The 17034-nt window shown below is 44.5% G+C and overlaps 1 protein-coding gene across 2 annotated transcripts in view; it reads left to right on the top strand.

The window, feature by feature from the left end:
* The window catches only part of cdk14 (cyclin-dependent kinase 14), a 173668-nt gene that overhangs the window by 91518 nt on the left and 65116 nt on the right, over positions 1 to 17034 (top strand). For both annotated transcript variants that reach the window (XM_041941703.1, XM_041941704.1), the window contains 2 exons: positions 4492 to 4612; positions 11571 to 11664. In XM_041941703.1, coding sequence (XP_041797637.1) covers positions 4492 to 4612; positions 11571 to 11664 — 215 coding nt within the window. The remainder of the gene's footprint in view (positions 1 to 4491; positions 4613 to 11570; positions 11665 to 17034) is intronic.

The raw sequence follows: 17034 nt of genomic DNA, 5'->3' as shown, positions 1-17034 counted from the left end.
TTTGTTTTCATCCAGTTCAGGCACTAATTTGATACAGTTGCTGCATTTGTCCCTTGGTTTGTTAGTGTTCACACAGCGATGTCCTGGTGCTCGTTATCAGAGGACGTGCTGCCATCACACACTCATACGACAATTGTTCTTTAGATGGCACATCAGGTAAACTTGATTAGATTTGATGTTGCTTTTTCCTGCTAAACATAAAAAGTAAAATGAAAATAAGTGAAAATGTCTTTGCCAATGTGCAAGTGCGTCCCATCAGGTTGTTTTGGATGGCAGAGCTGATTGTGCTCTGACTGCAAACACACCACTCCAGAGTTCAAGTGGAGGCCAACCAAGACCACCCTCTCTAGGCCCCTCATCCAAATGAGGTGTGAACACACTCCCAGTAAAGCTTAGTGTTTGTTTATTTCTTTCCCCAATCAGAAATTTAAAAGTGACAGTATGTGGCTTTGGAGGAGTAATGTGGTGGAACTGGTTCTGTACCATCATGTCTGTACAGAGCCCAAAACCACATGTGCCAACCCTCGCTACAGGCATTTTTACAAACACAAACACATGAATGCAGTTGCTATGGCGTCATAGCTTAAATAGCTATAGCTAAACATGGCCATTTTTGTTAGAGGTAAATTTGAATAGAGCAGGCATGGCAGCCCTACCTGGCTAACATGGCATATATAATCCCAGTGAGAAGTAGCGCAGCTCACAGCAGCTAACCCAATTAGTGCAAAATAATGACGGTGAAGCGTAATTCATAAAATACTGAACTACTGCTTTGCGTGAGTCCTGTAAATTGTAAGTCAGCAGAGAGAGCTGAACTGAACGGTAAAAAGTGCAGCTCCCTCCATCCTGGACTGGTGACTGTCACCTGCTTTCCTGCGCTGTCTGTAAACCTGTGACTACAACTAATAATAGATTTTGTAGTTTGTGTTGCGGCACTATGGTACCCAGCACGAGTCGAAAGCTGTTTGGAAGTTTTAGCCATCTGTGGAATTATTTCCTTGAGTATTTTAAAGAACTGCTTGCAGGATATAGTACATCTCTCAATTGAGGAGGGGGGCCTTTAAAATCCAGATGAACTTCAAAAGAACAGCGGGCTGTTCCCCCAGGGACAGACTATTTTAGTCCTTCTCTTTTTCTGTGTGCTTCCTTCCTCCTCTTCCCCTGTATTTTTCGTGACCTGTGTTTTGTGCGTGAGATAGTGGTTTAGAATTCAGCGGTGACCTTCATCCCAGAAGCTGCCTGCCTGGACAAGATAGGAGGTCACCTGGTAAACCTAAACTGATGAAGGTGCCTGAAGGTCTGCGAGTGTGTGATGGTGTGTGTGCATATGAAGCCATAGGTCAGGTCTTTGAAGCTGTACCCTCCTCTGTAGTCAAACACGTGGGGGCTTTAAAGGAGAAGGTCATGGCTGGGTGTCTTCCACTCCACCATCATGTTGGGGCTAACTTAAAGAACAATGTACAAGGTGATCTCGGTGTCCAAACATATAGAAGCCACCAAATAAACCAGAGGCAAAACTGCATCTACCGGTTTCCGTGCTGGTCCACATGTCTTGGAGGATTTCATTGTCCCAGACAAACTGGACCCTATTTCCCCATGTCTTTGTTTCCAACTCACTAATGAGTTGAGTTTAATCACAGAAGCTCTCGATGGCAAAATGTTCTCTGGCTCGAGGTACTGAACTAGCTCTGATTGGCTGCATATGGGTTTCAATCATTTGGCACACCAACTGTGTGATGGCCTCGGACCAGTTAACCGTTGATATCCGTACTTCTTACTACCGAAGTGGGATTTGAACCCATCTCTTTTTGCCTAGTAACCCAAACACTGTTTATTTACACACACACACACACACACACACACACACACACACACACACGCACACACCACGGTGAGCAGTCGGTGGGAACCAGAACGATAACAAACAGAGCGCAGTTGTAACACATGAACACGGTGAGCTGAAACACCATGGTCACCTCCAAGCTGTCTGTGGGTGGACAACTTGACTTAGACATTTTGTTTGTAAAGCAGGAGATGGAGGAGGAACAGCTGATTAAGGTCTTACACAACACAAACACTGTAGCTTTTTATTAATTCTGCTTTTTCCTTCATGCTTTAGGTATAATATAAGAATTACAATCGCTTTGTTACTTTCCTATATTATGAATGCACTAACCCTCAATTATATGTGTATATATATGTGTGTGTGTGTGTGTGTGTGTGATGACAGGTTGGCGACATCTTCTTTCACAGGTTTATTGATCGATTGATTTTTCTTGGAGAAGCTCAGTTCATAGTGTGTAGTGTTACTGTTTTGCCCTGATAAGTGTCTGGCTGCAGAGCTTTCTGCTTGGCTCCACCATTTAAACTGTTCTGTAATGCAAATATCTAAAGGTGTGTCTCCTGTTACTTCATTCCAAGCCCATTCGACTGAATAAGTGACTGACAGACTCTCAGGTCAGAGTTCACCTTCGTCCACGTTTGACTGTGGACCAGTGTCTGTAGGTCAGAGGGAGGGTCGTAAAGCCGGGTCAGATGAAGCGTGTCAGCCTACTCAGATCTACGACCAGTGCATGTTCACCTGTGTCACTGTGTCAGTCTGAACAGGTAATATTTCCTGGGCACTGGTGATAGGGATGCTGGGAGATGTAGGAAGCTAAGTGGTGTGCAGACAAACAGTTTGACAGACATGCTTTGTTCCATTTTACTCTGTACATCTCCTCTCCATGTCACAAACAGGCAAGCCTCCTATGGCTGCGTTTTCTTTTGTGACACACACACACACACAGGACGCCTGCAGTGGAAATGATAGCCTCTCAGTGTGAGTGGGCTCATGGCGTCTATTCCACGTTAGATCAGCGTGTGGAAATTACAGTGCTCGGCTGTGATGAATGCCGGTTGAGGCTCCTTTCTCCTGTGGGTGTTCCAACACAAGGAAATGTTAAATACCCCCTCCCTCCTCTCATTTATTCTCCCCTCTGCCCTTCTTCCTCCCACACACAGGGGACTAGCATCAGGGCAGGAAGTCCTTTTTTACCAGGCTAAATGCTTTAATTAAGCCCTCCGACCACTTGGGAAGAGACAAAGCGGTAATGCCATCAGCCTCATTAAAGCTCTCTGCATCTGCACTCTGCTCCACCATTAGCTGCCACGGGAGTTCTGTCACCAGATACTTAACTAACCTGGGTTTGTGTCGGCACATAGATAAATGTTAGAACGGGATTTGAAAACCCTGGAGAAGGTTTTCTTTGTGGTAAGGAAAGGAAGAAAGTTGCCAGTAACTCAGTGTAGCATCGCTGCTGATCAACTCCGATGTATAAATAATGTCCGGTTCACTCGATGGAAACATGGGTTTTGGTCCTTCACTGATACCTCAAAGGTCTTCCATTATGATTTCCATTTGAAAAGGCAATTTCAGGCTTGTTGCGGTTGAATGTACAGAAGTCAGTACAAAGACAGGTCTGCCAAGTGGAGTTTGCACACGGTGCTGTGAGCAATATTGCAAACTCCCAAGAATATAATGAGGCAATGTTTCAATCATCAAGAAGTTCTTCATCATGAAACTTTTTGGATACAATAGCAACGTGGTTCAAACAAGGACTTGAACATCAATCCCTTCTCATAGAAATAAATGTCCTTTTCATGAGCAATTTAAGTTAACTGAAACTCTCGAGCGCTTAAACTTCTCACCTTGGTGTAGAAGTGTACTCCAGGGTTATTCATCACTGTTGGGTGAGTCCACACCTGTCAGTGGGGCTGTTCAGATGCTGCACACTGCACTGAATGCAATGTACACTTCTGCTAATTCAGCATCCTTTTAATTGTACCAATTTAAAGAAAACATATGACACAAGTAGCCCACAGCTAACTCACTGACCCCATGGCAACGTTACACTTCCTGTCTACAGCCTCCAGATTATGGTCGTCATGATTCCATCTGATGGGAGCCCCAGTTGTCAGACTTTGAAAACCTCTGCCCACCATCCATGTATTTTGTTATCAGTTGGACAGACTGGTCTGGAATTAGATGAGCACATTCATGGGGGGGTTAGCCCTTTTGATAAAACCACCAAAAACATTAGTATTTCATTTATCCCATCCAGCGTTTCATGTCGGGCCTCTGAGGTGCCAATGGGCCTCACTACCTGTAGCCTTTTGTCTTATTATGTTCCTCTGCTGTGTTGTTGCGGACACATATTTTTAATTTGCCATTTTTTTATTCAAAGTCCTCATCAGAATTCTGAGCTGTGCCTTGATTTGCATTTTCATGTTGTACCCTAATTCTTACAGTGTGCTGCACTTCCTTAATTTCCTTGGACATTAAAATCTCATGTTATCCTGAATGCATCTTAAACATTGCTGTGTGTGTATGACACACACGTCAGAGCGCTCACTGCAGTAAATCTGCTCCTGCTTTGTTTTCAGAAGCCTGGTGAAGGTCATTCAATGATAATGCTTTCTGAGACAGTGTTGTTGTGTTGCTCCCCTCAGGCCTGGCCAGGGCCAAGTCGGTCCCCAGCCATACCTACTCCAACGAGGTGGTGACACTGTGGTACCGCCCTCCAGATGTCCTGCTGGGATCCACGGACTACTCCACCTGCCTGGACATGTGGTGGGTACTCCTAACCCCTGACCCCGAGATTCTCCCAAATCCCATCCACTCTTTCTGTCATTTATCCTTATTTATTCAGGTAGTCCCATTAAAGATCTAGATCTCTTTTTCTTTCTACAGGTAACTCAGAAAATAAATCATGAAGTAAACAAAAACATTAAAAGCCACTTATCTGTAGCTCGTCCCGACCTGAGGGTGTGTTCCTTGAATCTGCTGTAGACTGTCCCTTGGATGATTATCTATTGCATATCTTAGTTTCTTCTTTGGTCACACTTCACCTCCTGTATCCCTCCTCCCACTGACTGTGGATCTGAGGAGGCCGAATCATTCACACTTCTTACACGCAGAGATGGAGCTCACAGATAAGAAAGAAGCAACCACCAAAAGGCAATGTGTGATTAACATTAGGCTGATTTCTGACTAGCCTTTGAATAGCACAACAATAGGCTGATTAGCAGGGGTGCACATAACTGGTATGCAGGTACGCATGCGTGACAAAACTCAGAAATGCGTAACATCACAGCACCAAAATGCATCTTTGCATACCAGGCAGCAACTGCATTGGGTCTGTGTTATAGAATGGGCAATGACCAAAACTGTTACAATCCAGCAGACAGCAGTAATGTAACACGTCCAGATGCCAACCACCATAAAACTCAGCAGAAGAAGAAGACGGCAGCAACTGTCATTGGTCATCAACACACATCTATCATCTACTCGTGCTTCTTTGCAACACATTTGACCCACTGAAGTAACCTACTGAGAGAAAACACGGCTGCTCCGTCACTGACTAGACCTGATATGTGGTTTGCATCCACATCTAGCAGACAAAACAGGTGCGTTTAATGCATACATAATGAACTTCAGTCATACATTATTTGATTAACACAAAAAGATTAAGGAACATATGGATGTCAAGCTGAAAAGTCCAGTTTCCCACTTGCTAAATGGCAAAGCAAGTTGAATGAAGAACGGCAAGAGGCTTCGTGTAATATTTCTCTCCAAGTATTTCATAAGACTAAACACCCATGTGTGTCTCATGCCTTCCTATGCTCAGGATTTTGACACACTGGATCTGTTGACACATATCAAGTTGATGGATCCTAGTCGCCAATCACCACTCAGCTTCATGCTTACTGGTCCGTCCAGCATGATGCGCCTGGCTCACCTCAATCTGAACACACCAGACCGCTGTAGGCTCCGCCTGGAGGGTGACATAGTACGATTGGGTGGTGCTTGGTTTTGGCTCACCCATTTTCAACATGGCGACTGGGTCACAAACTTTCTCATATTACGGCAAAACAGTACACTAAAAGCACTAAAAACATGCTAGGTGTGTGATAGACAATGCGGTTACAGAATCTTGACCCATATTTCATCAACACTGCCTACTTTGAAAGTTGGATCTAATGCTCATGAGCCTGGTGCGTCGCACCGGATGGACTCCTTTGCATAAAGCTGAGGTGGAGTTGTCAGATAGTGCACCTGGTCCATCAACTGACTGTTCTGTGTCAACAACGGGCGGACGGATCTCCTGCTCTAGGACACTTTTTAAACTAAAATCCAACTATAAAGGTACTGCATATTAATGTACTTATTGTAAGAATAGGCTATTTCTTCACATAGAAGATCTCTGTCCCTGAACTAAATGATCCAACATGAGCTAGCTAGTACACAACTACTGCAGCTAACAACGAGTTAGCAAGCAGCAAGTACGCAAGCACAGCACAGCACAGCACAGCACAGTCACCTGCAGATGATGACCTGAATCACAGCCGCTGGGTTAAGTAAAGATGCTCTACGTTGTCTTTCAGCTCCTGGTTGAAGCCAGCCTGCTGTCCCTCTCCAGTTGTACGGGTGTAGATGCTAGGTAGACTCGTTTTAGCCTTCTTCCTCTACAGACTATCGTTCTGTCAGCTCGTGTGAGGGACTGTCGCCACCTGCTGGTGTAGATACTAACTGCACATTGCGTTTGTAGACATTTTCTTTTCATCTTCTGCAGTATGAAGCCCCATAAAAACGTCTTAGACTTCTGATCAGACAAAATCACAAAAATAGCGAGTAGCGAGACTGTTAATGTGCTGAGAGACTAATGATAAAACCACGCGGTCCACTTTGTACCTGTCCAAGCATCAAAATGATACATAGTTCTGCAGAAACACTTGGCTTGGTATAAAAAGCACAGATATTGGCATGCAGAGTGGTTTTACACTGAACAGCAGAACATACAGCAGAAACATTTCATTTTGGCCGACTCACAGAATGACGTTAATTAGCTACAGCTGAGCAGAGCTGTCATATCAGCCAGCTAAAACTTTCAGTTCCTACAAACTATTGAGACATTTATGATGTAATTTAAATTGCAGCCCTTGCTGTTTGAAAATTCTACTCATTCAAATTGTGATTTTGACATTGAATGATTAATCAGGCCTAGTTTTAAGAATAAATGTGATGTTCTGTGTTCTGCACAGCGTAGTGTGAGCTGGCTGATGTTCGCAGCTCCTGCTTTAATGTTGCAGCACTGCAAGAGCGACGGGTTGGATGGAGCTGCTCTGCAGCACGTTCCTGAGAGTGGGACCACCTTTAGACCACACTTTGGGGTTGATGTTGTCAGCCCTTCACCAGATGTATCTGATGGCTGTGACTTGAGACACATTGTACAAGCTGTTTGCTCTTCATCAGTTGGCCCAACTTGCAGCATGCACACCAAATTAGAAAAGATGCAGCAAAAGTAAAAATACAAACCGGAATGAATCAGAATGACTTCACAACAAATCAGAAGAACACAGGTCCTGGTCCAGGTTCTGGTCTTTCTTCACAAGATAAGATTAGAAATCAAGTTGAACAGAACTGCTGCAAATGCTTGAACAGGATCTGGAAAATATGTAGTGTATGCACCTGAGGTGGTGCAATCTGTTTTCCCTTCTAGACCAGCTATTGTCCACCTAGTGTCCCGTACCTCTGAGACTTCCATCCGACAATACTGGTGCTAGATGCTCAGTGGTCTCGGTGACCTCTTCTGTCTGGACAGGCAGTCAGCAGGGACATCCCATGAGCCCCAGCTGCATTCTCCAGAATCCAATTAAAGAGCAGTCGAGGGCTTTGGGGGGCCTCTGAGGTAGTGTGTCTGCTTCAAGGGTACTTGCAGGTGGGCAAATCCACAGGGTGCTGCTCCGACCATCCGCAACACACACACACACACACACACACACACAGCACCCCTGGTCACTTAGGAAGCAGTCTCCCATGAAAAAGCATCTCTTGCAGGACCAAAAGGTTGCACTGATCTGTCTTCCTGCCATGAGAAGCATCCATCACAGCAGCCTACAGGTTACAGGCTGCCATCCGTGAGGAGGGAGGACGTGATGGAAGACGGGCAAGCCACTGCTCTATTTTTACCTTCCTTAGCACATCGCCCAGATGCAGCTCTCACACGTCTGTCAGTCAGAGTCAACGCTGAAATCACTCAAGTGTGACCACGCACGGATTAATGCACGGCTTCAGTTATGGTAGACTGCACCGCAGAACGTCTCCAATTTAGATAGTAAGGCTGCTCTAATTCTATTGTTGTCTTATTGTCAACAAATCCCGTGAAAGGATCAAAGCAACAGTATGTTAGACTTTCCGACTACTCAGCTCTGAGCCCACTGCTGACAAATAATCCAACTGTCAGAAATTCTTATTCTGTGATGTGACACTGTGGCCCGCTGTAACACTCTGCAGAAGAGAGGAGGGATGCTGAGAGGACACTGTGAGCAAGCGTGCAAGGGTTCGACGGTGCACCAGTTGGAGAGATATTATTTATTGTGTGCTTATGGAGATAAAAGAAAATAGCAAGATTTTTATTTTTATTGAGCACAGATCTGATTTTTGTTTGTTCTAAATATTTTTTGTCTTTGTTGCAAAAAATATTTTTCTTTGCTCAAAATGTCCCCCCGTACTCGTCAGAAATGAGACAAATATGATTGCAGTTAGTGAGGTCAGTACGTTGTTGGTTTTGGTCTTGTCGGTAGATTTGTCGAACGAATACAGAACATGCAGAAAAGAGAGAATAAATCATGTTCTCAAACTGATTCAAGCGGAGCTCCCGTTTGTTGGGTCAGTCTGAGTGACAGGTACAGCTCTCTCTTCCTGGTGCGCAGCATGCTGCTGGAACCTTGTTATTTATGGACTCCCGCAGATGTGTTTTGTGGTGAGAATCCTACAAATATGCTTGTTGGCTTTCCTCTCAGCCAGGTCTGCTGCCACCGCAAGGGATCATTAACTGTCTGTAAGCAAACAGGCCTGTATTTACTCAGGCTAATTTACTGTGTGTTAAAGTTAAGGAGCACAGCTGGCCCCAGTGACTTCACTGATTTCCTGTCCCACTGTCACCAACACCGTGCAATTACAATAACAGCAGTGTTAAAGCACTACGCCTGACACGTTCTGTGCAATCGCATCGAGCTGTCAGAATAGAATTAGAAACAGCGAGTACGTAGCACTGATCACAGGTCTTAGTCGGATGTGTTTGGATTTCATGAATTCAAGTCTTATTTGTAGCCACACCACACATGATGTGACAGTGTTTCACCACTCACTCTCTGGAATTTGATGCATTAGGTGATTTTGTGTTGTAGAAATAGAACATAGAGTGTGTCTATTTTGTTTTCACAGCTTTGACTGACTAGCAAGACAAACACAAAGACAGCAGAAGACAAGATCCCACCACAGTCCCTCTGTAGCTGGCAAGCTAAAGGCTGCACTTTGTGCCTGCTGTGTGTGTGTATGCATAAATATATGTGCATGTGAAGATACATACTGATCATACAAGTGTATGAATTTGCACATGTTTTCTGGCTGTCTTTTGCTCTGAATACATAATAACCAGCGATGACAGTAACCACTGTCATGGAGACGGCACATGAGGGCTCTGTGACTGGACAGCAAGCACGCTGATTGAGTGCTCTGATACTGTACCTCGACACAGCCGCTGGCTTCACATGTAGAGGCTTTCAGACTAACTGGATGTGAATCAGAGTGGAAAATATTTCCAAATCATGATAACCTGGAAGAACATCGTCTGATGTGATCTCATGAAATGTGTGACAGACTGGAAATGTGTTTAGTCCATCGTGGTTCCTAAAAACAGAGTTATTTTGAGATAGCAGCTCATTAAAGCTGCTATAATGAGTATTGTTATATAAACATGCACACGAATAATCTCCCTACTCTGCAGTTTCAAGTTCTACACAGTATCTTTACATCTTTCAGCTTGTTGTTTTGAACTTCAGGTGACCTGCCTTTCCTGTTTAACATACATATTCGTACATATAGATCATATGGCTGGCACGCTGATAAAGGTCTAACCCTATGGAAACAGAAGTGTTTTGGAGCCTGACCTTTGTCCATGCTCAGCTAACAGAGGTGTTCTGTTGGGTGCTGAGGTTACAGCTGTGTCATGGAGACAGATGGGTCCCCACGTCCCCGCAATGCAGGAGGCCTCACGAAAGTTCAAGTAGATGGAATATAGAAATTTTCAGGGATGAATTTCTAGCAGTCTCTCTCTCTCTCTGTCTCTCTGTCTCTCTCTCTGTCTCTCTGTCTCTCTGTCTCTCTGTCTCTGTCTCTCTCTCTGTCTCTCTCTCTCTCTGCCTGTCTCTCTGTCTCTCTCTCTCTTTCTCTTTCTCTCTCTGTCTCTCTCTCTCTCTCTCTCTGCCTGTCTCTCTCTCTCTCTCTCTCTCTCTCTCTCTCTCTCTCTCTCTCTCCTTACATTACTGGTGTTTCGGCTCAGAGGGAGTGTGCACTGAGCCAGAAAGTGAAAGTGTCAGACAACAATAGCTCTTTGACAAATGAGCACTGGCAACAGTTTACACACACACACACACACACACACACACATGCACAACCTTGTGTTTCTATCTATGTGAGGACACTCATTGACGTAATGCACTCATTGGCGTGCACAAACACACACACACACACACACACACACACACACACACACGTCTTCCCTCGTTCTCCCCCTCTAATGGACTTGTTGTTTCTCAGTGTAACAGCTCCTCACAGGTTGCACTGATCTACAGATTTACTGATTTCAACCTTCATTTACAGTCTAACAGCCTTTAGGAAGAAAACAAATCAATACCTTTTCAGAATGACTTTTACTTTGAGGCTTGTTAAGGTGCTGTACAAACTGGATTTAGATGTATACAAAAACCAAACCAGTCACTTCAGTCGGGTTTTTCTGTAATGGTGGTTCTGTTCTTTTTGGCAGCAAATCTGTAAATGATATCAGGGCAAATGAAAACAATCCACTGTACTTGTAATAATTAAAGTTCCTCTTCTGGCATTGATGAAACCCCTAAAAACTCAGTCAGTATTTGACATCAGTCATCAGGTAACTTTGGCTGACATTATCCAGCACGCTGCAGATTTGTTTGGACACAGTGGACGAATAAAACACAAGGAAAATAAATTCACCAACACGTTGGCTCGTCCTCGCTGTGTCTCCGGGATGAATGGATGGAACCCATCTGTTTGGATGAAAGCAGCTCTCTGGAAAATGGCTTCGGCAAAACCAGGTTTCCTCTGTCTCAGATTTTCAGATCCGTCGATACCGCGTGGAGGCTCGCCATCTTTGCTGCTGAAACTAGAACACATCTCTGCCATCCTTTTGAAAATAGTGACGCTTAGCTTACACTTTAGCTACACCCAGCTTCTCCTCTCACAGCCCTCATTTCACTGTAGCCCCATCCCTCAAGATGTCTGAACCTGTGTTTATACTGTCATTGGTACACTGCGTTTCCAAGGCAGACATGCTCAGCCATGGTGGTGACTTCTCATTCCACTCATGATGTGTGTTGTAGTATATAAAAACACCATATGGACATTTTCATCAGAGGGGGTCTTTAAGTTGAATCAGTACCCGAGCCGGTCTTGAATGGAAGACCTTATCGTGTGTTGTCCTCTCTTCCAGGGGAGTGGGCTGCATTTTCATCGAGATGATCCAAGGAGTGGCTGCCTTTCCTGGGATGAAGGACATCCAGGATCAGCTGGAGAGGATATTCCTGGTGAGTCACTGGGGCTGCAGTCTCTGTGTGCACTGTGTGTGAATGGATGGCAGCTGTTGTAGAAAACCTCCTACCCTGCAGCCTTCGTCAGTGCTGCTGGATCTGCTTTTCTTCCAGTCCAATAGCAGCAGAACAGGTGAGCTGAGGATTGATACAGGTGTAAATACAACACCTGAGGATCAGTGCTGATACCTTCCCGTTAGGAAGACCAATACTTTCTCCAAAGCCTTTTTTGGTTGTTCAACATCACAACACAAACTTGGAACCACCATGAAATGGATGCACTCCATTCTTTGTTTGCTGGGTAGTAAGCACATGATCTAACTTCAACTTACTTTTTAATCAGTATTAAAAAAGTGTTGGTAGCTCCGAGCAGGAATGGCACACTCAAACAAGAAGAAATGAAACAATCATGTACGTTATGTCAGGACTGAACCTAAACCAGGAGGTTTCCAGGCTGACACTGGTTTGCCAATTTGGGCCAATGCTTCAAATATTTTGAACATTCGCTCGACACCTAGCAACGCTCCTGTTTTTGTTATCCATTTAGATCTCTGTCTGCCCAGTTAAGCTGCCTTCAGCTTAAATCGTGTGTAGTGCAGACACTTCCAGAGGCGAAGCCATGTAAAACAGCCCCATGTCACTGTGCATAGCTGACATATATAAACAGCTAGGCTAACTTTAGATTTAGCCATGTTCATGAAGTGTATGCCTATTCAGAAACCTGGTTGCCTCATCTGACTGCTGACATTTTTACATGCATCTCCCCATCGAAAAACAACGTCACAGCCAATGCAGAGCGGTTTTGCCACCGATCACGTGAGAGCAGCTTTACACAACAGACGAGAGCTCATGCTTTACCTCACAGGCTTACAGTTCCACAGCTTTACTGGCATCTAATCTTTAATGTTCATTGCCATATAGTCAGAGGAATAAAAAGCGTAACCATAGTTCAGTAATGAAACCCTGACAGCGCTGATCACACTGGACAGCAGCAGCGGAAGCAGTGCCAGCTTCTGATCTGGTTTAGAAGTAGTCCAGCATCCATCACCAGAGCCAATCAAACAAAGAATAACCCTTCTCCCTGTTTCCATTACAGTTTTGTTTGCAGTTACTGTTGGAGATTTTGAGACGAGGGCATGTTATCGTGTGCTGCTCGGGCGATGATTCTCGGTTTCTGTTGAATGTGGCATTAACGCCATTCTTCCTTGTAACAAATGTGCAGGCTGGTAGTCTAATAATGAGTGTTTTCTGCAAACGCACAGGCCTGATAATGCAAGGCAAGTCTCCTTTGGCTGCCACAGCATATACCGGCACTGCTGCTGACCAGGTGTGTCCAGCTGTGGCCGGAGTCTGTTTCAACCTGGACGGCCTCCAGCAGGATACCGCACCCTGTCACAAAGCGCCCGCAGCATCATCTCAACATGCCTCCATGAATGCTGCAGTTGCATTAACAGAGTGCTTTCGAATGAGATTAAGCACAGGGTTTGCAGCGTATTGCAAAGCTGAAAAATCAGTAGGATCTCTTGCTAGTCAACATAGAGCAGTCCCACCTGAACATGGCTGGAACATGACTCACTTGTACAGGTGAACAAACATGCAGCAGCCATTGAGTGGCTACATATTTGTATGTATCTCTGCATTGGATTCTAGGTGGTAGAAATATTCTAAGGCTGAGCTCTCACGAATCCTTTAATCACCTGATCTGCTATCCCCCCATATAATTTCATCCCCAATCTCTTAATTGAAGTAGAGTGTAGCAAGGCTGACATAATGGATTTATATTCATAGGCTGGAAGGGCCTGAATAATTAATGTAGAAAATTACAGAGATGAGAGTATGAAAGGGTTCGACCAGGGAAGAAGTCAAATATGGAGACAAAGCATGTTCGCTGCTGTTTGGCCTCTGGGCTGAAGGCTGAAGATACGCATCTGAGAATGGATGGATTTTGGATGAAGGGATGAGGAGAGGTGGAGGAAGCCCTGCGGGCAGGGGGTCTCTGTCGAAGCGTGGAAACACAGCAGAAGAGAGGCGGGTGAAGAAAATGCTTCTTATTGATTGTCTGTATGCCAGAAGGGAAAAGTGGGGCTTCCTGAACACATCTGTAAGAGGCTCCGGGCCTCCAGGGCAGGTGATCCCAGCTCCCCTCTCAGTCACAAAGACACATCATGATAGGCTGAGGGAGGCCCAACAGTGGGATGACCGCTAGCCAGACTGACAATGAGGCTCAGCTGCATGCTGCTTGGCTTTCCAGTTTTTTTTACTTTCTTTCATCACGGGGGTCCGTGATGGCGCCATTTGAGAATTCAATGTAATAAATTGCACATAATGTCTACATACACTGCTAAACAAATACCTGAATACCTGAAGGAGAGTAGCAGCTGACAATGATTTGTTGTAACTGTGCGTCCAAACAGAGGCATTGTGGAATGACCTGGGCCCACTTGGCTGAAAGTAACACAGATTGCACCAATTTTCACTGAAAATGCTATGAACACCCAACTTCATTAATTCTACACATGGAGACAACAAAACAACCTTTAGGGCCCTATTTTAAAGGCCCAGACACTGTGACCAGCACAAAGTGGTGCATGAAATGCTGCTAAAAAAAAAAAGATACATTAGAACACCCTTCATTCATTTTTAGATGAATGTCCTACCAACATTCCTGCTTTAACCACATGAGACATTTTCTAATACTTATTTAAATGTATTTAATATGTTAATTAACAATATTTACATTTTAACTTTTCATCACGATCCTGATCATGGCTTTTCTGTGCAATGACGAATAACTGCCATCATTTGAGGTTACATTCACCTTTACCTTCAAATAAAGTGGTTTAGATAATCTGGCTAAAAGTTTGAACTGACCTGCCTTTGGACCTATTTTGAGCGACGTCACAGCATTCTTGGACGTCAACAATTACTTCAGCGTCATCATAACCAAAGGAATGGATGTGGTCAGTGGTAAAAGTTTGTTACCTGTAGTTTTCATCTAGAGTCAGTGCTGCAGACTCATTCGGCATTATAAAAACCTTTTCAAGTATGCAGGACAGATGCAAATGTCAGAAGTTCCTGTGAACCTAACTTAACATTAACTTCCCGTTCTTTGATATGCCAGCTATTTTTCCCCGGTATTTTTATTCAAATGCACCTTTGTTTATAACACAACACTAGAAATATATTCCATTGCCGAGAAAATTCTGACGGGCCAAACCGATCCTTCTCATCCAAATCACATCCTCTGTTTTGTGTTAGTGTGTATTCAGCTGTCAGCCAGAGGTAGAAGAGACAGATGAATATGGAAATTAGGAGGTTTGGGGCTTGGCGAGGTAATGTGCGATCACAGAACCAGCCCACCTGTCAGAGCGAGCCCGATGTTGACATTTCCATCCATCCCGCCCGCTCCGCCCTGCGTGTCTGCCGCTGGCCTGTCAGACGGGTCAGAGTTTGGATGCACAGCCTCAGAGACTCATGTGAAGGGCACCATCAATGAATTATGCGGAGACAGAAGCATCTTAAAGGCCATGTTGTTTGAAGAGAGGAAGAGAAAGGTCAGCTTCCATCACTGTTTGAGAGGCACCCTGCCAAGAGTTGAGTCGGCACGTTGAGCTCGGACGTCCGCAGAGCTGGAATGTCACGAGGCGGCCTGGAGTTTTTCTCCTGTTAGCCAAACCGTCGGTGTAATGGGGCATTTGCATTCTTGAGGAAAAACGAGCATGAGTTGCTGTTCAGTGCAGGATTCATGGGGGGAGTGTGAGAGTATACTCTCCCACATATATGTGGGAACTCAGTGGCAAAGAGCAGGAGCATTGCAAGTTTTGCTATTTATGCTACGTCACCTGGCTTTCTCCTTTGCTCCCATCATGACTACTATGGCCACCAGAGATCACCACCTGACATTAAACGGAAATGTGGGTCATGACAGCCTCTGTGCAGAGTCAGCCTATACAGCCATTTTTCCGGTGAGCACGGGCTCAACCAGGTGCCTCCATTACCCACAATGCAACTCAACGCCCAACAGTTCAGTCGAGTAGCGGCCATTTATTTCATTTTCAGACTTGTAGCCTTCAGCCCAAGTCAAGTGGCATCACTTGAGGACATATATGAGCCTCACACACCTCCATCTGGAGACACTAAAGGCTTTCTGTGACGTTTTAGACATATGTAGCAGTCCTCCCCAACACCTACAAACAGACCGTAATGTGTCCGTCCTCTTTAATCGCGGGACAGCAGCCATCAGCCAGTGGCTGTACTCACAAACTTCAGTGCAGCTCAATTTTTAGCAGAGCTCTGCACATACAGTCCACAACAGTGCGGGACAGCTACCAAGAAAACCCACACCACATAGAGAATAATGGAGGAAGCACAGTGATGTTTTCATTTCAAACCTTTAATCAAAGTCAAAGAACCAGAGTGGTTGCCTTCAATTACAACAATGTTGAGTCATAGACAAGATAAAAATAAAAAAAAACAGAATTAAGATGTCCTTGATTAATCCAGAAGTTACCCTGCACGCCAGGGCTAAAGGATAATTCCAGTTAACTACAGTTTGAGTCTGATTTTCATGCTTTCGACCATCATTGCTATCAGTTCAGACAGAACTGAAGTCTCATCAAGTGAACTGCTGAATACACTAACTGACATCTGAGTGCTGTGACGCTGCACAGATTTGAAACATCAAGATCAGCTTACTGGTTCAACTTTGTCCTGCTATACTTACTGTAGTTGTGCTCACACACAGTTTCCTGTTTCCAACATTGCAGGGTGCTGTTTTTTAGTTTTATCTCCAAATGAAGTGCATGTCAGGGATGTGGGGATTTAGGGGAACTAAGGTTGAACCCAGATGCAGACACTAGGAGGAGCTGGTTCAAATAATCAAATTTATTAAACTAAAGGAAACCAAAATCCAAAACACAGGGAACTATGATAAACACTCACAAGGACAGATGGGCTTAAGACAGGGAACAAAGACATCACAGAGAAACACTGAACAAACAACACGGCACGGCTAATGGACAAAGACAACTCTAGAAAACACAAGAAATGTGGCTAAAGGGTTCGGGGAAAAAACTAAACGAATATTCAACAACACATGAAACACACTAGGTACTATGGAGAACTCTAACAAGAGACATGGCATGGGAAGGAAAGGAAACACAAGAAAACGGCGGACAAGCACTTCCACGATACTTGGCATGGTTGATGAAAAAGACAATACTTGAACACACTTGGCATGGCAAGGAAACAGACAAAGACAAGACTAGAAAACACTTACATGAGCATGGCCTGGACATGAGCAAAGACAACACAAAGGAATACACTTACTAATGGGCATATGGCAAGGTGGACAAGGTTTTTCAGACA

This window comes from Chelmon rostratus, chromosome 8, assembly GCF_017976325.1.
Source record: "Chelmon rostratus isolate fCheRos1 chromosome 8, fCheRos1.pri, whole genome shotgun sequence".
NCBI classification, from domain to species: Eukaryota; Metazoa; Chordata; class Actinopteri; order Chaetodontiformes; family Chaetodontidae; genus Chelmon; species Chelmon rostratus.
The sequence above is the reverse complement of the archived record's forward strand: the minus strand, read 5'-3'. Positions and strand labels throughout refer to the sequence as shown.